This window comes from Cherax quadricarinatus, chromosome 5 (genome assembly GCF_038502225.1).
Source record: "Cherax quadricarinatus isolate ZL_2023a chromosome 5, ASM3850222v1, whole genome shotgun sequence".
Classification (NCBI taxonomy): Eukaryota; Metazoa; Arthropoda; class Malacostraca; order Decapoda; family Parastacidae; genus Cherax; species Cherax quadricarinatus.
Window position 1 is genome coordinate 11,185,375 of NC_091296.1, and position 24,751 is coordinate 11,210,125.

At 37.4% G+C, this 24,751-nt stretch overlaps 1 protein-coding gene across 8 annotated transcripts in view; it reads right to left on the minus strand.

Moving 5' to 3' along the window:
• LOC128684852 (1-acylglycerol-3-phosphate O-acyltransferase Pnpla3) overlaps positions 1-24,751 on the minus strand; it is a 122,224-nt gene that overhangs the window by 37,418 nt on the left and 60,055 nt on the right. For 3 of the 8 annotated variants that reach the window (XM_053771155.2, XM_070100049.1, XM_053771154.2), the window contains exons 4-7: positions 23,639-23,827; positions 19,655-19,843; positions 8,231-8,428; positions 5,516-5,590 (exon numbers count right to left, since the gene is read on the minus strand). In XM_053771155.2, coding sequence (XP_053627130.1) covers positions 5,516-5,590; positions 8,231-8,428; positions 19,655-19,843; positions 23,639-23,827 — 651 coding nt within the window. The remainder of the gene's footprint in view (positions 1-5,515; positions 5,591-8,230; positions 8,429-19,654; positions 19,844-23,638; positions 23,828-24,751) is intronic. The other 5 variants (XM_053771159.2, XM_070100055.1, XM_053771160.2 and 2 more) reach the window with 3 other exon arrangements.

The window sequence follows — 24,751 nt, forward strand, 5'->3', positions numbered from 1 at the left end:
AGTTAATTTCAATGAAGAAAATTGATTTGATATACTATCAAATTGAGTTATGAGCTCAGTCACAGAACGAATTAAACTCGTAAGTCAAGGTACCACTGTATTTAATTTACAGGAGCTTACAACAACATTTCAGTCTAACTTGGACCATTTACAAAGTCATGCCAAAACAATACAAAGTTATTTGTATTGTTTCAGTCATGGCATTGTGCCTTTTTGTTCTTTAATTTCACTTTACAGCAGTAGCTCAGAACCTAACCTGCAGTATAAGCAGGGTCCTCCTGTATAAGAATGCCAAAGCACTAAAAAATAGAATAAAACAACTATTTCACCAATTTATACTGCATATTCCAAGTGAAGCAATGCCAGGCTCAGCATTTCCCCATGCCTGAAATACTAAAACAACATCTAAGGTCATTAAAGACTAGTGGACATAGTGTTCAACATTAGAAATAATAAAAAACTGAAAATCATAATTTGGCATCAGTAAATTGTAAAACTATAATATCACCAGCTCATTTTCGCTACTTTTACTTAAGTGAAATCTTTTCCGCTAACTTCAACACCATAAAATCTTAAGTTTTTCTTAGATTCCACTTATTTTAGTCTTATTAAATTCATAAAAATACAGTTTTTCATTCTGCAAGTTTCTTTATTTTTTTTTACTCTTACCACACAAGAATTTTTCTGGGTGTGCCACAGTTAAGTGGTTAATTTAAAAATAAAAAGTATCATGCCTTCTAAAGAACATCACATCTGATAAGTTTATTTACATATGCAGTAAATTAAACTTGACAGGTTTTAAAACTGAGTAATAAAAAAAAGGATTTTAGGAGAGAGCTTTACAATGAATTCTCTCCAAGATACGATACTACGTGCCGCAAAATGCCCTTCTCACACTACCATTCACTCATTTATCCATACCTCACCTATGCTATTTGTGCTTTGGGATCAACTGCAGCAACACACCTAAAGCCAATAATAACCCAACAAAAAGCCGCAGTGTTGCCAGGGATGGGAATCCCTGGCAACACCCCCCCCCCCCACTCTTCATAGATCTAAACTTACTCCCTGTTCAGAACATCCACATTTACTACTGTGCAATCTACATCTACAGGACCTAAAATTCCAATATTAACCTTGACCTAAAATGCTTTCTTGATAGTTGTGACAGGACCCACAGGCATAACACCAGACACAAACATCTCTACAACATTCCCCGTGTCTGACTAAACCTTTACAAAAATTCAATGTATGTCAAAGGCCCTAAAATCTGGAACACCCTACCTGAAACCTCTAGAACTGCAGACACATTCATCACATTCAAAACTACTGTTAGAAAACATCTTATCTTCCTGATACACCCCGTCAACTAACTACATAAAAACCACCTGGTGGTTCACACTTACACTCACTCACCCATTTGACTATAAGCACAGAAATACGAATCTTTATCTTAAAATAATGATTCCTAACTAGTCATAAGTTTGCCTGTGATACTCCAATATAGAAACTATGTATTGTGCCAAAACAAAAGCATTCACACTGCTAAACTCACAAACTAGTATTTAGTCAACTTACTCCATAATTTGTAATAATTTAGGGTTAAGAATTAATCTGAGTTTGCCCGAAATGCCTAGCCATTCTAGGTGTCCTAGTGACCCCCTCTGTAATTAGTATTTTATTACATGTAAACCACACAATAACCAAAATCTGTAAACCCCGCATTGTAATCCTTACAGAGAATAAACTTGATTGATTGATTGATTGAATATGGAAAGAAATTACAAAGCACAGATTGGTCTATACACTGTTTTAGGGGCTAATGTAGGAAGAAATGAGGATGACTATAGTGCAGTGTTTGTGCTTCCCCTTAACCTCCATACACACACAATGGAATACCAATATTCAGTGGAACCCTGGATATTGTAGTCAGCGGATTTTGTAATATTTGGTAATCGTAATGTTTTTTCGTCAAAATATTGGCTCGGTGATCGTCATTTACCTCGGTAGCAGTCTTTCGTCCCAGACACATACAAGTGGCCCCAAGCAGCCCCACACACCATCCCACACCATTCACAGTCAGCTATTGTTTATCAGCGAGTGACCATCACCCCACGCATTCATACGATACATTTCATAAAATTCCATTCTTCTTGTGCTTGCAACTGCTAAATAAGCCATCATGGGCCCAAAGAAAGCTTCTAGTGCCAGCCCTTTGGTAAAGAAGGTGAGAAACACTATAGAATTCAAGAAAGACATCATTGCAAAATATGAAAGTGGAGTACGTGTGGCAGAGCTTGCCAGGTTGTATAAGAAACCCCATACAACCATTGCTTCCATCGTGGCCAAGAAAAAGGAAATCAAGGACGCTGTTGTTGCGAAAGGTGCAAATAGGCTTACAAAACAGAGATCGCAAATGCTCAAAGATGTGGAGACTTTGTTGTTGGTGTGGATCAACAAAGAACAGTTAGCAGTGTTATGCTTTCAATAATTTGTGAAAAGACAAGGCAGTTGCATGATGATCTCACAAAGAAAATGCCTCGAACTAGTGCTGATGTTAGTGAATTTAAGGCCAGCAAAGGCTGGTTTGAGAGATTTAAGAAGTGTAGTGGTATACACAGTGGTAAGGCTTGGCAAGACTGCAAGTTCTGACAAATATGTGGCAGAAAAATATGTTTAGGAATTCAAGGGGTACATAGAGGCTGAACAAATGTTCAATTGTGACGAAACAGGCCTCTTTTGGAAGAAAATGCCAAAGAGGACCTACATCACGCAGGAGGAAAAGGCACTCCCAGGACACAAGCCTATGAAAGACAGGCTAACTCTCATGTTCTGTAGTAATGCTTGTGGGGATTTCAGAGTGAAGCCTTTACTGGTGTATCACTCGGAAAATCCCAGAGTGTTCAAGAAAAAGTGTCATCAAGAGTAAACTGTGTGTGATGTGGAAGGTAAACAGTAAGGCATGGGTCACGAGGGAAATTTTTCTTGATTGGTTCAATGAAGTGTTTGGCCCGAGTGTGAAGAAATACCTCCTGGAAAATAAATTGGAACTCAAGTGCCTCCTGGTACTGGACAATGTTCATGCTCATCCTCCAGACTTGGATGACCAAATGGTGCAGGAGTTTCGTTTCAACAGTGAAGTTCTTGCCCCCCTAATACCACTCCTCTCCTCCAGCCCATGGACCATCAGGTCATTTCAAATTTCAAAAAAACTCTACACCAAAGCAATGTTTCAAAGGTGCTTTGGTATAACCTTGGACAATGAACTGGCCCTAAGAGAGTTCTGGAAAGATCCCTTCAGTATCCCACTGCATAAACCTTATAGGTAAGGTTTGGGAGGAAGTGACTTCCAGGACTTTGAACTCTGCTTGGAGAAAATTGTGGCCAGAATGTGTCCAAGAGAGAGATTTTGAAGGGTTTGGGGCTGACCGTGACAAGCCTACAGAATTCCATGGGGTTGGAGGTGAGTGGTGAGGATGTGGAAGAGTTGGTGGAGGACCATAGGGAAGAGCTAACCACTGAAGAGCTTCAAGGCCTTCATCTGCAATAGCAACAGACCACAGCTCAGGAAATTGCTTCAGAGAAGGAGAAAGAGAGATGGAAGAAGGTGCCTTCTTCAAAGATTAAGGACATTTGTGCAAAGTGGAGTGAGGTGCAAACATTTATGGATGAACATCACCCTGACAAAGCTGTTGCAGGCCAAGTTGGCAACATGTACAATGACAATGTCATATTCCATTTTAGGGAAATTTTAAAGAAACACCAAAAACAGAGCTCTCTGGAACAATTTTTTGAGTGACAGGGGTCCCGTGACTCAAGCTGGTCCTAGTGGCATTAAAAAACAAAGAAGGGAAGTAACCCCAGAAAAGGACTTGGTGCCTGAAGTCTTTATGGAAGAGGATTCCCCTTCCAAATAATAGTAATTCCTCCATCCTCTTCCCTCCTCCCATCTTCCATACATCAATTAGTCTTCAATAAAGGTAAGTGTCATGTTATTATTGTTCATTTTTCAAGTCTCATTGTTTTCTGTGTAGGTAAATGTAAATGTAAAAAAAATTATTTTTTTTAATACTTTTGGCTGTCTGGAACAGATTAATTGGATTTACATTATTTCTTATAGAGAAAATGAATTTAGATATTGTCAAATTTGGTTTTAGTCACACTCTCTGGAACCGATTAATTACGATAACCGGGGGTCCACTGTAATCGGAATATATGTTTTTTTATGAAAGGCATTTTTCACACAGTTGTAATGGTGTCATTGCCTTTGCTATCCACAACATCTCATATTAAATCATCAGTTATAGTATTTTTTTTTATATTATGGCTGGATTTGCACCCACACTGCCAGATGAAGAGGCCACATTAGGCATAATGATACTCAGTCCAAGTCATACTTACTAGTGACTTTCTATTATTAGAGCAAGATAATATCAAAGCCCCTTCATGGGAACGTGGTGAAGACTCCTTCTGTAAGCTATGCATGTCATAAGAGGTGACTACAATGCTGGAAGCAAGGCACTAGTAACCCCTCTCCAGTATAATTATTTTTTTTAACACGTCGGCCGTTGCCCACCGAGGCAGCGTGATCCAAAAAGAAAGAAAAGAACTTTCATCATCATTCAACACTTTCACCATCACTCATACATAATCACTGTCTGCAGAGGCGCTCAGATACAAAAGTTTAGACGTCCCTCCAAACTGCCAATATCCTAAACCCCTCCTTTAAAGTGCAGGCACTGTACTTCCCATTCCAGGACTGAAGTCCAGCTAACAGGTTTCCCCTGAATCACAAAATATTACTCTGCTCACACTCCAATAGCTCGTCAGGTCCCAAAAACCATTCGTCTCCATTCACTCCTATCTAACACTCACGCACTCGTGCTGGAAGTCAAAGCCCCTCACCCACAAAACCCCCTTTACCCCTTCCCTCCAACGTTTTTGGGGATGACCCCTACCCCAACTTCCTTCCCCCTACAGATTTATATGCTCTCCATGTCATTCTACTTTGTTCCATTCTCTCTAAATGACCAAGCCACCTCAACAGCCCTCTGATTAATACTTTTAGTAACTACACACCTCCTCCTAATTTCCACACTATGAATTCTCTACATAATATTTACACCAAACATTGCCCTTAGACATGATATCTCCAGCCACCTCCTTGCTACAGCATTTACAATCCATGCTTTACACCCATATAAGAGTGTTGGTACCACTATACTGTACTCTTGTACATTCCCTTCTCTGCCTCTATGGATAACATTGTCTCCACAGACACCTCAATGTACCACTCACCTTCATTAATTCTATGGTTAACCTCATCCTCCATAAATCCATCCACTTACAATTCAACTCCCAAATATCTGAAAACATTCACTTCTTCCATACTCCCTCCCTCCAATGTGAAATCCAATTTTTCTTTATCTAAATTGTTTGGTACCCTACCTTGGTGGGAGACAGCCGGTGTGTTAAAAAATCAAAGCTGAAATCAGAAGTGTAATACACAGAATACCTTTCTCTGTTGGTGACAATCAAGACAAGCCATCTCATGCACTGGTACTACATCATGGGCATAATCTTGAGAGTCCTGGTAAACAAAAGAATGTTATCTTCATTAGTAAAAATTACAACATATGTAATATTATTAGTACAGTAGCACATTCATGTGGAAGCATTAAACCCATGTGCCATACAGCACTTAGGGAATGGAAGGCACTCAGGTTTGATCCAAGGAAGAGCAGGGTATCTCTAATTTCTTGGATGATGAGCACTTCCAAGTATTAAGGAACCAGTCTGGAAGGATGTGTACCAGTAATCATAGATACTTTCCTGGAGGAAAATTGAGCTCCTACACACAACTGCAATCAGTAAAATTTGATTTGAAATTAAACAAAACTCCACATTTTACACTTCATTCCTCTATATTAATGCATTTTTGCATTACATAAATATTCCATTTAAGAGTGGATTGCAATTCTTCACTGAAAGGAAGAAAAAACTGCTACTGAAATTCTATTGAATCTGCATAACAAAAATAGAGTGGCTACTACCACATATGGTGTGGTGCAGTAATCCCTCTAAATTCACAGCATCTAAATTGTTCATATATACAAGTTGTGTTTTTCTTACAAATGTCCCAACAAATGTACAAAGTATTCACAAAAGTTTATGGAATTAAACAAAAATGTCTTGAAATTTTCACCAATTATGAGCTTACCACACAAGCACTAACACAAGGTCTGTGGTAAAAGTTCTGTGCCCACACATGAGCACCAGGGCCTGGCTTGATTCATAAAACTCTTTCGTTATACAGAAGTGCAAATACCATTAGCACAAGCATTCAGCATTCTTTAGAGAAAGAGCTTAGATTTGGGTGAAATTCCAGAGGTCTTAAAAGATAAGGGTAAAGAGCTGTTTGTTTTAATTATGGAATTAGAACTGGTATAGGATAGGGTGGATAAGGAAGCAATGTGGCAGATGTTGCAAATGTATGGGGTGGTAGGTTACTAAGAGCAGCAAAATTTTTATGTGGAAAGTGAGATTTAGTCTACCCTCTCTCCTACATACTCTGACCTATTCTTGGTGAAAGTAGAACTTAGACAGGGATGTGATGTCACCATGGTTGTTCAACATGTTTATAGACAGGGATGTAAAAGAAGCAAATGCTAGGGTGTTGGGGAAAGGAATGGGATTAAAAGACAATGGATCTAATATGAAATGGAAGCTGTCACTGTTGCTCTATGCCAGTGACAAACTTCTTATGGGAGCTTCTGAAGACAAACTGTGCAGGTTAGAGGATGAATCTGGGAGATTTATGCATGTAAAAATATAACATTAAAAGCAAATGTAAGAAAAAGCAAGGTGATAAGAGTAACAAATAGTCTTGGTGACAGATTGAATATCAGATTGGAGGGAGTATGAAGGAAGTGGATGCGCTTAGATATTTGGGAGAGGACGTATCAGCCGATGGGAGTAAGTGTGGTGTGAATACAGCCTCTCCTCATTTACCAACATACTTGTTTACCAACTCAGATTTACGATGGGCTCTCTGACCAGTATGCATACTTAAATAATGCATGTTAGAGCTGATTCCCTCTATTCTGTTTATTACAATATACAAGACACTACTGTACAAACATTTAATAATATACCAGAAATGTTATAAATGGTGCAAAGGTGTGCTCCTCACTTGGTGATGAATTCGTTTACTGATGTGGTCTTAGGAATGGAATTCAGTTGTTAAGTGAGGAGAGGCTGTATTATGCAGAGGATCTGGAACGTAGAAATTGGAATATGGTTTTCAGATCAAACAGAGTGAAAATCCAAGGTGGAAGGCAGGAGAGGTGAAGGGCATCCCAGGAATGGTTAAGGGAAGGAAGTGAAGAAGGCTCAAGTTTTAGGGGCTTCGATATCCAGCAGGACCCCCATATATATATATATAAAAAAAAAATCACCATCATTCATTCATTATATATATTCAGGTACTGTATACTGTACATAAAAATTAGATGATAAATATTCAATGCATCTCCATGGGGAAGTGGAACAGAATTCTTCCTCCGTAAGCCATGCGTGTTGTAAGAGGCGACTAAAATGCCAGGAGCAAGGGGCTAGTAACCTCTTCTCCTGTATATATTACTAAATGTAAAAGGAGAAACTTTCGTTTTTCCTTTTGGGCCACCCCGCCTCGGTGGGATACGGCCGGTGTGTTGAAAGAAAGAAATATTCAATGCAATCAACTCTACTTGACAGCTATTATTGTATTTCACAGCTACAGTGGACCCCCGGTTAACGAAATTTTTTCATTCCAGAAGTATGCTCAGGTGCCAGTACTGACCGAATTTGTTCCCATAAGGAATATTGTGAAGTAGATTAGTCCATTTCAGACCCCCAAACATACACGTACAAACTCACTTACATAAATACATAATTGGTCGCATTGGGAGGTGATCGTTAAGCGGGGGTCCACTGTACTTGCTTGATGGTAAGTAATTTGGTAAATGATGTACTGTATTTGGAATCTACATAAACTCAGAAGTTTAAATTATTACTATCAATAAATACTATGAATATGTAACTTGTATAATATGAAAATTTTTTTCTTATTTTTCTAGTTTTAGTGAAGAAAATAAAAAATATTTATCAGTAAAGCTTTCGATAATTATAGGTACACATAAAAATGCTAAATCTGTCATTGGATAGAGCTTTAGAGCCTAATGCAACTTACCTTCAAATTAAATCTAGACTGAACTGCAAGGCATCGTGTGCAATTTATTAGATTATTTCTTTGGAGAAAATCAAGGGCATCATTGAAACCTTGTTGACACATCTTGTTAAGTACATAAGGCGGAGGTGGAAACAATATACGAGTAAAGCGATACAAGTTCTCTTTACTGAGTTCAATGCTAGTGTTAGCAAGGTTGATCTGTAAGAATAACATGATTAAATTTCATTCTGGGATATCATGAAAAATAGCTATTATTTCAAAGAATATTAAATCGTACAGTATTGGATGTTACTAAAATACTATATACTATATATATATATATATATGTATTTTTTTTTTTTTCAACAAGTCGGCCGTCTCCCACCGAGGCAGGGTGACCCAAAAAAGAAAGAAAATCCCCAAAAAGAAAATACTTTCATCATCATTCAACACTTTCACCACACTCGCACATTATCACTGTTTTTGCAGAGGTGCTCAGAATACAACAGTTTAGAAGCATACACATATAAAGATACACACCATATCCCTCCAAACTGCCAATATCCCAAACCCCTCCTTTAAAGTGCAGGCATTGTACTTCCCATTTCCAGGACTCAAGTCCGACTATATGAAAATAACTGGTTTCCCTGAATCCCTTCACTAAATATTACCCTGCTCACACTCCAACAGATCGTCAGGTCCCAAGTACCATTCGTCTCCATTCACTCCTATCTAACACGCTCACGCACGCTTGCTGGAAGTCCAAGCCCCTTGCCCACAAAACCTCCTTTACCCCCTCTCTCCAACCCTTTCGAGGACGACCCCTACCCCGCCTTCCTTCCCCTATAGATTTATATGCTTTCCATGTCATTCTACTTTGATCCATTCTCTCTAAATGACCAAACCACCTCAACAACCCCTCTTCTGCCCTCTGACTAATACTTTTATTAACTCCACACCTTTTCCTAATTTCCACACTCCGAATTTTCTGCATATTTACACCACACATTGCCCTTAAACAGGACATCTCCACTGCCTCCATCCGTCTCCTCCCTGCTGCATTTACCACCCAAGCTTCACACCCATATAAGAGTGTTGGTACTACTATACTCTCATACATTCCCTTCTTTGTCTCCATAGATAACGTTTTTTGACTCCACATATACCTCAACGCACCACTCACCTTTTTTCCCTCATCAATTCTATGATTAACCTCATCCTTCATAAATCCATCCGCCGACACGTCAACTCCCAAGTATCTGAAAACATTCACTTCTTCCATACTCCTCCTCCCCAATTTGATATCTAATTTTTCTTTATCTAAATCATTTGATACCCTCATCACCTTACTCTTTTCTATGTTCACTTTCAACTTTCTACCTTTACACACATTCCCAAACTCTTCCACTAACCTTTGCAATTTTTCTTTAGAATCTCCCATAAGCACAGTATCATCAGCAAAAAGTAACTGTGTCAATTCCCATTTTGAATTTGATTCCCCAAAATTTAATCCCACCCCTCTCCCGAACACCCTAGCATTTACTTCCTTTACAACCCCATCTATAAATATATTAAACAACCATGGTGACATTACACATCCCTGTCTAAGACCTACTTTTACCGGGAAGTAGTCTCCCTCTCTTCTACGCACCCTAACCTGAGCCTCACTATCCTCATAAAAACTCTTTACAGCATTTAATAACTTACCACCTATTCCATATACTTGCAACATCTGCCACATTGCTCCTCTATCCACTCTATCATATGCCTTTTCTAAATCCATAAATGCAATAAAAACTTCCCTACCTTTATCTAAATACTGTTCACATATATGCTTCAATGTAAACACTTGATCTACACATCCCCTACCCACTCTGAAACCTCCTTGCTCATCCGCAATCCTACATTCTGTCTTACCTCTAATTCTTTCAATTATAACCATACCGTACACTTTTCCTGGTATACTCAGTAAAATTATTCCTCTATAATTTTTACAGTCTCTTTTGTCCCCTTTCCCTTTATATAAAGGGACTATACATGCTCTCCGCCAATCCCTAGGTACCTTCCCCTCTTTCATACATTTATTAAACAAAAGTACCAACCACTCCAACACTATATCCCCCCCTGCTTTTAACATTTCTGTCATGATCCCATCAGTTCCAGCTGTTTTACCCCCTTTTATTTTACGTAATGCCTCACGTACCTCCCCCACACTTACATTCTGCTCTTCTTCACTCCTAAAAGATGGTATACCTCCCTGACCAGTGCATGAAATTACTGCCTCTGTTTCTTCCTTAACATTTAAAAGTTCCTCAAAATATTCTCGCCATCTACCTAATACCTCCATCTCCCCATCTACTAACTCCCCTACTCTGTTTTAAACTGAGAAATCCATACTTTCCCTAGGCTTTCTTAACTTGTTTAACTCACTCCAAAAATTTTTCTTATTTTCATTAAAATTTCTTGACAGTGCCTCTCCCACTCTATCATCTGCTCTCCTTTTGCACTCTCTCACCACTCTCTTTACCTTTCTTTTACTCTCCATATACTCTGCTCTTCTTATAACACTTCTGCTTTGTAAAAACCTCTCATAAGCTACCTTTTTCTCTTTTATCACACCTTTTACTTCATCATTCCACCAATCACTCCTCTTTCCTCCTGTCCCCACCCTCCTATAACCACAAACTTCTGCCCCACATTCTAATACTGCATTTTTAAAACTATTCCAACCCTCTTCAACCCCCCCACTACTCATCTTTGCACTAGCCCACCTTTCTGCCAATAGTCGCTTATATCTCACCCGAACTTCCTCCTCCCTTAGTTTATACACTTTCACCTCCCTCTTACTTGTTGTTGCCACCTTCCTCTTTTCCCATCTACCTCTTACTCTAACTGTAGCTACAACTAAATAATGATCCGATATATCAGTAGCCCCTCTATAAACATGTACATCCTGGAGCCTACCCATCAACCTTTTATCCACCAATACATAATCTAATAAACTACTTTCATTATGTGCTACATCATACCTTGTATATTTATTTATCCTCTTTTTCATAAAATATGTATTACTTATTACCAAATCTCTTTCTACACATAGCTCAATTAAAGGCTCCCATTTACATTTACCCCTGGCACCCCAAATTTACCTACTACTCCCTCCATAACATTTATATATACATATATATATATATATATACACACAGTTTGGAGGGATATGTTGTGTATCTTTATACGTATATGCTTCTAAACTGTTGTATTCTGAGCACCTCTGCAAAAGCAGTGATAATGTGTGAGTGTGGTGAAAGTGTTGAATGATGATGAAAGTATTTTCTTTTTTGGGGATTTTCTTTCTTTTTTGGGTCACCCTGCCTCGGTGGGAGACGGCTGACTTGTTAAATAAATAAATAAATAAATAAATAAATAAATAAATAAATAAATAAATAAATAAATAAATAAATAAATAAATTATATATATATATATATATATATATATATATATATATATATATATATATCTATCTATATATCTATATATATATATATATATATATATATATATATATATATATATATATATATATATATATATATATATATATATATATATATTATATATATAAATATATATATGCAAAACAACCACTCTGAAAGAATAGAGAAATTCCAAGCGCTTTCGTGACTACTCACATTATCAAGAAACTATGAAAGTAAAGCATCCAAGGAAGCTATATAAGGGGTCTGGTCGGCACCTCACTATCAGATCCCACAACGGTTTAAACACGTGACGCGCGGCGAGCCAACTTGGAAAGGTCCTTGGCACAACTCACCCCACAAACTATTCTACCCAAGAAATAAGAAATTTTAAAGATTATTTGTCCAGTGTATTATTAAATTCTTCCCAAATTCTATTAATTATAAATGGATCTAATTTATATAAACCAAAGGAAATATTCATATTATTGTCAAAACTGCTTTTTATGAAACAAGATTCAATTATATTCCTGTCGACCATGGACTTGCTTGATACTACTTTCTCAACTTTTTGAAAATCAATTGGATGGTTAAAATCTCTTACATGAATAAATAGAGCATTGGAATCTTGTCCAGTTCTAATGCTATATTTATGTTGTTTTAATCTTAGTTCGAGATTTTTACCAGTTTGACCGTAATAAACTTTATCGCAAATTTTACAAGGAATCTTATAGACACATCCATCAGCATTTTGGGGGGAATTCTTTATCAAAAGTTTTTTTACTGTATCGAGATTTTTGAATACAACTTTAATATTAAAAGTCTTAAGAAGAGAAGGCATATCAACCAAGTTTTCATGGTAAGGGAGAACCAACATATTTTTATTTGAATAAGGCTGGTTGTCCCTTTTTGGATTGTAAAAAGTATTTCTGGCAACTTTAAAAGATTTATCAATTACATTTCTTGGGTATTTTAAATCATTACCTATTTCATAAATTTTGGATATTTCCTCATCTATGAACTCAGGACTACAAATTCGTAAAGCTCTCAGAAACACTGATGAGAAAACAGACAGTTTGACTCTATCTTGATGCGAGGAATAATAGTGGACATAGGAACAGTTATTAGTAGGTTTTCTGTAAATTTTAAATTTGAATTCATTATTACCCTTAATAATTAAAACATCTAGAAAAGGCAATGAGTTATTTTCTTCAAACTCAACAGTAAAGTTTATTGAATGGGCTAAGCTATTTAATTTTCCAAGGAAATGGTGTATATCTACATATTTGGGCATAAGACACAAAATATCATCAACATATCTGAACCATTTAGCTCTATTAGGGAGGATTGTGTTAAGTAACCTTGTTTCAAAAAATTCCATGTATAGGTTACTAAGAACAGGTGAAAGAGGATTTCCCATTGCCATACCAAACTTCTGAGTGTAAAATTTATCATTAAATACAAATTTTGCATCAACAATGCAAAGTTTAATAAGTTTAATGATAGTAGGAACTGGCAATGGTAAATCATAGTTAACGAGTTCTTCAGATAAGAAACTTAATAAATCATAAACAGGAACTTTCGTAAACAAGGAAGTAACATCAAAACTAACCATGTTAAAATCATTTAGGTCAGTCAAGGAGCTTAATTTATCAACCAAGTCTATGTTGTTTTTAACATTAAAGTTAGAAATTTTGCCAACAATAGGGCTCAAAATATCAACAAGCCATTTGGATAATTTATATGAAACTGACCCTATGGAGCTAATAATTGGTCTGACTGGATTCCCTGGTTTGTGTGTTTTTATTAGTCCATACATGTAAGGCAAAGATGGATTAGTGGAATTAAATTGTTTGACTAATTCATCTTTGCCTTTCAGTAGAAGTTTTATTGTTTTATTGAAATTGCTGTTAACGGTTTCTAGGGGATTTTTCCTAAGTTTAGAATAGGTTTCAGTATCATCTAAGAGATTATTCATTTTTTCTTGGTAATCATTTTCTTTCATAATTACTATTGCATTTATTTTGTCTGCTTTAGTAAGGCGCAAATTTTTATTGTTATTAAGTGTATCATAAGACTTAAAGAATCTTTGAGGGCAATTGTAGTCCTGAGTTCATAGATGAGGAAATATCCAAAATTTATGAAATAGGTAATGATTTAAAATACCCAAGAAATGTAATTGATAAATCTTTTAAAGTTGCCAGAAATACTTTTTACAATCCAAAAAGGGACAACCAGCCTTATTCAAATAAAAATATGTTGGTTCTCCCTTACCATGAAAACTTGGTTGATATGCCTTCTCTTCTTAAGACTTTTAATATTAAAGTTGTATTCAAAAATCTCGATACAGTAAAAAAACTTTTGATAAAGAATTCCCCCCAAAATGCTGATGGATGTGTCTATAAGATTCCTTGTAAAATTTGCGATAAAGTTTATTACGGTCAAACTGGTAAAAATCTCGAACTAAGATTAAAACAACATAAATATAGCATTAGAACTGGACAAGATTCCAATGCTCTATTTATTCATGTAAGAGATTTTAACCATCCAATTGATTTTCAAAAAGTTGAGAAAGTAGTATCAAGCAAGTCCATGGTCGACAGGAATATAATTGAATCTTGTTTCATAAAAAGCAGTTTTGACAATAATATGAATATTTCCTTTGGTTTATATAAATTAGATCCATTTATAATTAATAGAATTTGGGAAGAATTTAATAATACACTGGACAAATAATCTTTAAAATTTCTTATTTCTTGGGTAGAATAGTTTGTGGGGTGAGTTGTGCCAAGGACCTTTCCAAGTTGGCTCGCCGCGCGTCACGTGTTTAAACCGTTGTGGGATCTGATAGTGAGGTGCCGACCAGACCCCTTATATAGCTTCCTTGGATGCTTTACTTTCATAGTTCCTTGATAATGTGAGTAGTCACGAAAGCGCTTGGAATTTCTCTATTCTTTCAGAGTGGTTGTTTTGCATATTCTGAAATCACCTGTTTACTGTGATCTTATTGCATATATATATATATATATATATATATATATATATATATTATATATGTATATGCATATATGTATAATATATATATATACACACACACACACACACACACACACACACACACACACACACACACACACACACACACACACACACACACACACACACACACACACAGAGTTGAACCTTGGTTGTCAATTGCATTATCGAATAAATCAGTTTTCAAACAAAGTGTTCAAGAAAAAAGTCCTGGTTTTCGTACGTTCTCTTGGTTGTCGATGGCCAAGTTTTCACGTGTACAGAACGGGACAAAGCAAATCAGGTCATGTGCTCAGGGAATGTGCACTGGGCAATGGGTCAAGAGCGTGGTTATGAATCAGTATAACCACTAACTTGTGTGCTGCAAACATCTCTTGAGCTTTTGTTGTGCATCTTGTGAACTTTTTTGTTATTTTGCAGCTTTGGTGCAATTTTTTTTTATTGCAAGATAAGCCATGATGGGCCTGAAACAAACCTCACTGGACAGGTTTTTAATGAGACAAAGAGCCAACTAATGTTGTTTATCTTCTTTGTCTCTTTTCACCAGCTAGTGGTGAAAAGAGATAAAGAAGAGAAACAACATTAGCTCTCCTCTGACAGGTAAGGGGCAGTTAATTTTCATTTACCGAACAGTATTTCTGCTAAATTTTCATTTAGTATTCATTTTTAGTTTCCCTGTGCAGTATAATTTTATACACTGTTTTAATAGTAGTTAGTACATTATTAATATATTATTATATTGTCATTTGGGGTCTGGAATGGATTAATTCTATTAACATTATTCTTTATGGGAAAAATTGCTTTGGTTGTTATCAATTTTGGTTGTTGAATCAACATCTAGAACAAATTAAATTTGAAAACTGAGGTTCCACTGTATATGTTTTGTAAGACACTGGCCATCTCCTACTGAGGTAGGGTGACCCAAAAAAAAAAACACTATATACATATATCAATTATTAAACCAATTTATTACTCAAAACTGTCAATTACCCAAATTTATATGCTACTGTAACTATAATACATACACTAATGACTTATTGTATTACACAAAACTTCTAATACCAACAAATTTGTAAATCAGACACTTGTGCAAAGTTTGGAAGCTTTTATATGACACATTTCCCTCAAGGAAGGTTTTTTTTTGATGCCAATGAGGGGGTTCTTGATCAAGAGAAAGTGAATCTGTTTTCCTTGTACATTGATAAAATCTGACTGCTTCCCATTCCCTACATGTTGTATGACCCCTACAGATCAGCTCTTCCCTAAATTATAATAATAATATAGGATATGTTTCACTAACCAGGAGCTTTTTCAATCCAGCACAGAATCAGGAAAGCATAGGTAAATATAGCAGAGGACAGGCATAATTTATTATGATAGGTGGAGCATGTGGAGTACAGTACGATGGTTTCACCTGATAGCCATGTCTTGGCCCAGGCTCAGTTTAGCTAAAACTTTTGAAACTTTAAAAATTCTGGTATTTTGTACAACTTTGCCCAAACTAACAACTGCTGGTCAAAGGCAGCAACATCTGTGTAAATTCTCTTCTTTGTAGATGAGTCTGGCCTCCCTCCCATTTATTAGTTCATGGCTATTACTATGTATCACTCATGCAGGCATGGTTGTGCATATTAATGCATGTCTAGATCTCTTGCCATTTCTCCCAAAGTAGACTTGTGTTACAGCCTCCATATGGTATCCTCTATTACCTGGAGAGAGTTCCGGGGGTCAACGCCCCTGCGGCAAGGTTGATTGAACTTTGCATCAATTACAACTGTTTTCTTATGATAATGCTACATGCAGACAATTAGTACAGTACTAGCCAACTTGTACATGCAGCACCCTGAGGTGGAAAATTTTGCCTCTCTCATCCCTAACAATATAGTTTAGCTAAGGTATGTGGGCCAAGAGTGGCTAGCACTAGTACCACAATCAAAGAGGTTACCGACACGAAAACCGAAAACTTCAGTAGGTATGCTGATATTAAACCCTGGATATATATGATACTATGTGGGGGCTGCTTCAAAATCTACATGGGAGCAACAGCCAGAGATCCAGACCCACAGAGTTGTGTGTGAGCATGCTAGATAGGAGTGGAGGCAAGTGGTTTTTATGATTTGATGGGTTGTTGAATGCAAGCAAGGTAACATTTATATGAAGGAATTCAGGGAAACCAATTAGTCAGACTTGAGTCCTTGAGGTAGAAGTACTGCACCTGCACTCTGAAGGACTTGTGGGGATGCTGCGATCTGAAGGGTCATCTGAACTGTGATGTCGGTGCCCCTCTAGCAAGACAGTGATTGAATGAGTGACAGTGAAAGTATTGTCATCTCTGTTGGGTCACCCAATCTTGGTGGGAGACAGCCAGTGTTAAAAACACAAGAGGTGACACATAAAAATAGCCACAACCAACTAATGAACTGGAGTGAAGTCAGACTCATTTACAAAGACAATACTGTATTCCACAGTTGTCCCTGCCTTGAATCAACAGTCACACGTTCGGGCAATGCAGATGTACAGAGTACAAGTGTGCTTTAACATTTCAAAAGTTTCAGCAAAACTGATCTTGGACCCCCAAGACAGGGCAGTCAGGTAAAACCACTGTAATCCAAGTGCCCTACCTGCATTCTTCTATTCTATATGTGCACATGTTTGTCCCACTCTGAACTGGGTAGCAGATGCTCCAGGTGAGTGAACTGCATCCTTTAAAAGTTTACAAACTATGCACGTGTGTAAATTTTACTAATGACTTAGCTGTTAACTGATACAACTTTCCCTATTTAATTAAGGCAATTATAAATTGTAAAATATGCTTTTAATGCAAGCTAAAGAAAAATAAAAGTAATTTAATGTATGACAGTGCTTGCACATAAACTACATAGAGAAATGAAAGTAATAAGATATATGTGTAATAGTAAAATCATGCATAAATGACAAGCACTGTATTATGAACAAGCCATAAATGTGAAAGCTATCAGTATGAAGCAAGATGAATTCTACAGAACAAAAAAAAGACCAGACAACCCGTAAGACATTGTACTTCAGAAACTAATCAGTAGTCCTAAAGTAGCTGTAAATGCCTTCTCAGCTCAGAAGTGCAGCTTGCAAACTATATTTAATAACTTAAAATCTTCCCAGTACCTCCATCTCCCCTGTACCTCCACCTGCCCATCTAATCACTTTCCCTTTTGCTTTTAACTGTTAAATCTATTTGTTCCATAGACTTTCTTAACTTATTTATCTCTCTTCAAAACTTCTTCACCCTTTCGCTGTCTCCTACATAGATCAACATCACTGACACCAGTGTTGCTCATGTAGATCTATGTTTTAAGCACAGTACCCTCAAATATGCTGTGGACAGTAAATTTTGGCCTAGATATGAAAGAATTTGTCTGTGTGGTGAGTGTACACAGTATAAAAATAACCCTGCCCCATGCAGTACATGATGTGAAAAGCAAGCCTCTGACCTTGTGTTTAGTGTAAAATAGTGACATTGAGGTCTTTCAAACCAGTAATTCCTCTCACTTAAACTTATTAAAGCCTTGTCATCTGCAAAACTCATGATGCAGCTGTATTATATAAAGTTGTGTTGCAGTCTTAAGACACTGTATCTGTATTGCAGACTCATGATACTGTAACTGTGTTGTGTTCCAGACTCATGACAATATAGTATGAACTAATAAAATATTAAATTCTCTTGTATTCATTGTAAACTCCTAAATTTACACCTTACTGTTATTGTCTTATTAATCTTAATTAAGCTAGTCTTAATCTTGCCCGAAATGCTCTGCATATACAGGGGCTTTCGGCATGTACACGCAAATGTCATTCTCCTTTGTACAACCACTGTATCATGCTTAAAATACTATTATTATTATTATTATTATTATTATTATTCTACTGCTGTTTTTATGGTTTTATTGGCTGTTGCTTGGTATCAATTGAGAGAATGGAACACATACTAGTGAAATGATATTGGTCAGTTTCAGACCAGAAGTTGCATAAAACAGGGTTCAAAGTGATAAAAATTTTAAACTTTTTGCAGATTTTCCTAAGGAAGGGTTGTGCTCCCCCCTCCCAGACTGTTTTATGAGGTTTTATTACGTCTGCTTCAGTTACTGGGCCACCCTAAATCATGACCAAAATTTCTTGGTAATATACTGTATGTCACTAATCCAAGAAATAGAGTAAAACTTCAATGTATGTGTGATGATGGATTCAAAATAGAGGGGAAGTATTAAATATGAAAGGCCTGGGGATATGATAATGAAAAGAAGAAAGGTTATTTTAGTGACTGGAATGCCTACATTGTTTATTCTGGACACTTTAAATTGGAATTTGTTTAATTTTGTGTAAAACTGACCAAATTACTGACTTCTGGCCACTTTACAGGGTAGTTCTGATAGTTGAATGGGCGGTTTCTGGCACTCAAACTCTCTTAATTTTTTCACTTTCACCTCCCTCTTACCAAATGATGACATTCTCATTGTATCAACTGTACCTAAATAAATGTGGAAGTGAATGTGTTTAAATATCATAATTTAAAGTAGACATTTCAGCTAACAGGTCTACGAGAGACAAAGTGAGCCATAGAATAGAGGGGAGGAAAAAGGGAGGCAGTATGAGGTATCAGTGGAAGGAAAAGTTTATCTATGGAGGAAAAAAAAAAAAAAAAGGAATGTATCAAAATATGAGTGTGAAGCATGGGTCTGAAAGGCCAGTAGTACCACAATGATATGAATCAATACAAATACTAGTGTATCAATCAAAACCAGCTAACTACACCACTGATTTAACAATACAGTATGCTTTAGCAGAATGGACAGTCACATACCAAACCACACACCACAATTACACCCCACACTGATGTTTTTTACTCATCTGGCTAGCACCAAGGACACTTGACACATGCACTATCATGACACTGGTATGTACCGTCATGAGTCCTGGGGTACTATCCTTTGGGCAGATATCAGCCTCACCACAGAAGGGTGAGACAGTGATGGTTTTTTGGTCCATCTCAGGAAGGTTGTCGGAGAACCCACCATCAACGTAACGTATCCCTTGCACCTTCGGACAAACCCAGCCACTAAACCCAGGGATGAATGCTGAGCATATCAGGGCCTGTTACAGTTCTCTTGATCAAAATGCAGTACTGGATAATGTAAGTGATCATTCCTTACTACAAGAACCAGTTAATTATGTCTCAAGAAATGCTCTTAATATCTCCACCTCCACAAAGCAGTGTAAGCCCATTATAATCTATCAGCCAATTCTTTCTATTGTAAATAACAAAAAAGGCACAATACCGTGACTGGAACGATACACAAATAACCCGCACATAAAAGAGAGAAGCTTACGACGATGTTTCGGTCCGACTTGGACCATTTACAAAGTCACACTAACCAGAAGTGGGGCAGGACGGCTATATATAGGCAGGAAGAGGTGGTGGTAGTAGTAGTAGTAGTAGTACAAGAATGGTATATAATACCGACAAGATGAAATTAAAACACATGCGCAACACCCGGGCATCCCTATCGTAGACGTCTCGCCATCCAGCCGGCCAATGGATGGCGAAACGTCCACAACAAAGACAACCAGACGCCGCAAATGTGTCTTAATTTCATCAGTAGTAGTAGTAGTAGAAGAGGTAGTAGTGGTAGTGGTAGAAGTGGGGAATAAGGAGGACGAGCCAGTCAAATACAAAGGAAGGGGAGCACTGCAAGAGAGCTAGGTGCCCACAGAGGGAGAGCAAGCGCACAGAGGTGCGTGAAAGAGGAAGTGGTGAAATAAATGAAGAAGGAACAGAAACACGAGACAGAAGAGAGAAAGACAACCCAGAGGAGAAAAGGAAAGAGGAAAGGGGAAGAGGGAGAAGAAAAAGAAAAAGAAAAAGAAAAAATGAGGAGTCAGGTTAAGTCATGGGTGTTCTGAAGTTTGGAGCATTTTACAATGTAGTGGGAGAGGAAGGCATCTACAGAGATGAAGCCAGGGCTAAGATTCATACAAGGAAAGTTGTGTATTAGAGAGGATTCAACTAGACGGCGACTGTTCGAGTTGGAAGTAGGGAAGACAGTTTTAGCACAAGACCAGTCAATAGGATGGCTATGATCTCTGACGTGACAGAAAAGAGCATTGTTAGTGTCGGCAAGCCTAACACTATTTTTGTGCTCCCTAAGTCTGTCAGAAAGAGATCGACCAGTTTCTCCGAAGTATTGAAGAGGACAGGAGGAGCAAGAAATAGAGTAGACACCAGGAACATCTGTAGAGTTAGGAGAGGTATGAACGAGATTAGTGCGAAGAGTGTTAGTCTGGCGGAAGGTAAGCTTGATGTCTAAGGGACGGAGAGAATTGTATGAACCTTAGCCCTGGCTTCGTCTCTGTAGATGCCTTCCTCTCCCACTACACTGAAAAATGCTCCAAACTTCAGAACACCCATGACTTAACCTGACTCCTCATTTTTTCTTTTTCTTTTTCTTCTTCTCCCTCTTCCCCTTTCCTCTTTCCTTTTCTCCTCTGGGTTGTCTTTCTCTCTTCTGTCTCGTGTTTCTGTTCCTTCATTTATTTCACCACTTCCCCTTTCACGCACCTCTGTGCGCTTGCTCTCCCTCTGTGGGCACCTAGCTCTCTTGCAGTGCTCCCCTTCCTTTGTATTTGACTGGCTCGTCCTCCTTATTCCCCACTTCTACCACTACCACTACTACTACCTCTTCTACTACTACTACTACTTCTACTACTACTACTGCTACTACTACTACTACTACTACTACTACTGATGAAATTAAGACACATGTGCGGCGTCTGTTTGGAAAAGTAGTGAATGTACATGCCACTGTGCATAGGTTTTCGGTAAACGGAAAAGGAAAAACCTGTATCCGAGCGGTGGACATGGACATCAAGGAAAGGAAGCAAGGAATTAGATTCCCATTCAGCTTTAAACTTAATGGAAGGGGCAAGATTATTAAGAGCTTCAAGAAAAGGTTGGAAGAGACTGGAGTCATGAGGCCACAGAGCAAAGATGTCATCCACATAGTTAAGACACATGTGCAGTGTCTGGTTGTCTTTGTTGTGGATGTTTCGCCATCCAATGGTTGGCTGGATGGCGAGACGTCTACGATAGGGATGCCCGGGTGTTGCGCATATGTCTTAATTTCATCTTGTCGGTATTATATACCATTCTTGTACTACTACTACCACTACTACTACCACCACCTCTTCCTGCCTATATATAGCCGTCCTGCCCCACTTCTGGTTAGTGTGACTTTGTAAATGGTCCAAGTCGGACCGAAACGTCGTCGTAAGCTTCTCTCTTTTATGTGCGGGTTATTTGTGTATCTTTCTATTGTACCTCATCAATATCACTGTGCTTTACCTTTTATTTATTAACCACCAATTAAATAATTAAAATCATCAATATACTGTACTGTAACTTCCTCATCAATAATAGTAATAAAAAATACATGCAATATATCTTCTTTCAACAAACTGGCCATATCCCAGAAGTAACTATCACATAGTTGTCCACCATTAAGAAGGGTAAAAGACACCAATAGCAACATTATAATTAAAGAGCCTAAATGCAAAGGAACAGTGGCATGTGACATGGAGATTTATAGAAACCTACAAATGTGGAAACTTTCCCCTTTCCATTTTCTTGCACTATGGATGTTAATAACTACAGTACTCTACCATTTCCCTCTCCATCTTCTTGCATTGTGGATGTTAATAACTACAGTACTCTACCCTTTCTCTCTCCATCTTCTTGCACTATGGATGTTAATGACTACAGTATACTCTACCCTTTCCCTCTCCATCTTCTTGCACTGTGGATGTTAATAACTACAGTACTCTACCCTTTCCCCTCTCCATCTTTTTGCACTGTGGATGTTAATAACTATAGTACTCTACCCTTTCCCTCTCCATCTTCTTACATTGTGGATGTTAATAACTATAGTACTCTACCCTTTCCCTCTCCATCTTCTTGCACTATGGATGTTAATGACTACAGTATACTCTACCCTTTCCCTCTCCATCTTCTTGCACTGTGGATGTTAATAACTACAGTACTCTACCCTTTCCCTCTCCATCTTCTTACACTGTGGATGTTAATAACTACAGTACTCTACCCTTTCCCTCTCCATCTTCTTACACTGTGGATGTTAATAACTACAGTACTCTACCCTTTCCCCTCTCCATCTTTTTGCACTGTGGATGTTAATAACTATAGTACTCTACCCTTTCCCTCTCCATCTTCTTACACTGTGGATGTTAATAACTATAGTACTCTACCCTTTCCCTCTCCATCTTCTTACACTGTGGATGTTAATAACTACAGTACTCTACCCTTTCCCTCTCCATCTTCTTACACTGTGGATGTTAATAACTACAGTATACTCTGTGTTACAACAGATCACCTACTTACAAACTCCCTAAGTTATAAACAGACACCTTTAAAAATGGGACACTTAGAAACCAATTATATTTTACACCTACCAAACCACAGTATGAATGTACATGAAACATCTAACCTTTGTACATAATTCTGTACAAAGAACTTATAAGTAAAAAAAAAATAGGTCCTGCTTGAAAAGAATACACTGCTAGAGTCCCTGTTAATTAATAATAAACTTTTGTCCTAATATATAAATGTCCACCACCAGAAGAATGAAATATCTAAGGTGTAAATGTTAAATGAAGTCATTGTGAATGCAAGAAAGAAAGCAGCAATTATTAGGGTTAAAACAACTCATGCATTATCAAGCATGTTGCAGCTGAAACACATTTTATGAACTATGCAAGTGCAAAAGTAACTTGGAAAACAAAACAAGTAGCATTCGGATTTACAGTAATACAAAATATTGAGTAGGGGTGGAATCATGCTGAAAATATTTTTCTTCCCTAGGGGAGATAGATCTACACCTGCATGAAGTTGACATGACAGTCTCTTGGACAAATATCAGATTCGCCACAGAACGGGCTCACAGTGATTGTGTTGTCATCCAGAATAGGCAGGTTGTCACTGAAGCCACCATCAATGTAGCGAACTCCACGGAATGAGAGTGGGAGCCAGCCGCTGAATCCAGGTATGAATGCTGAGCACAAAATTGCCTACCAACAAGGTAGTGAGAGCATTCAATACTGAATGAGAAGATACTATTGGGAGTCAGTGATGAAACATGACATGAATTTCATCATGTGTAAAACTAACATATAGTTAACCCTTAAACTGTCCAAATGTAGATCTACGTTCACTCGTGTAGCGCTCCGAATGTAGATCTCCGTTTTACATAAGAAAGCATGTGAAATCGAACGTATATCTATGTTCGGAGCACTATGCGAGTGAACGTAGATCTACATTTGGACAGTTTAAGGGTTAAACAAAAAGATGGTTTATTATAAACTATAGTAGAATGATGTTGTAAACTAATTGCACTGTTATGTTGTACAGCAATACAGTTTATATGTCATCATCATAAATAAGATAGCTATACACTTGAGGAACAAAATATATACATTTAGTTTAATTTTAAGTGGTTGAAAAATAGTTACTGTTGTTGACATCAGTGATTTTTAATAACTGCCAAGCAATTGTTGCTAAACTATACATACTAGATTGTGGAACTAGAAAAATTTACTAAGAAGTCTACCATAAATCCACTAACATCTTTTATAATTCTTTCTCCACTTAAAAGAGCAACTGTATCAGCTGTGCCAGTACTCTATATAATGTAAAATTATGGGTACTGTAATCAATTTGTTATTTATGATAATGGCACTCTTAAGTCAGTGAGAGATGAGAAGTCCATTGACATCTCTTCACTGCTAAACAAATGAAACAAATAAAGCTTATTTAATATTGTATTTAAATTACTTAAGGGTACTGCTTAAGATACACATTAACAAATAAAAATGAGAAATATCTGCATTCATAAAACAATACTGTTTCAATTACTGTATGCTTTGGTTATCATGATGCATCTCGGTGTCCAACTGCTAATACTATAGGCAAATTACAGATACACTTATCACATG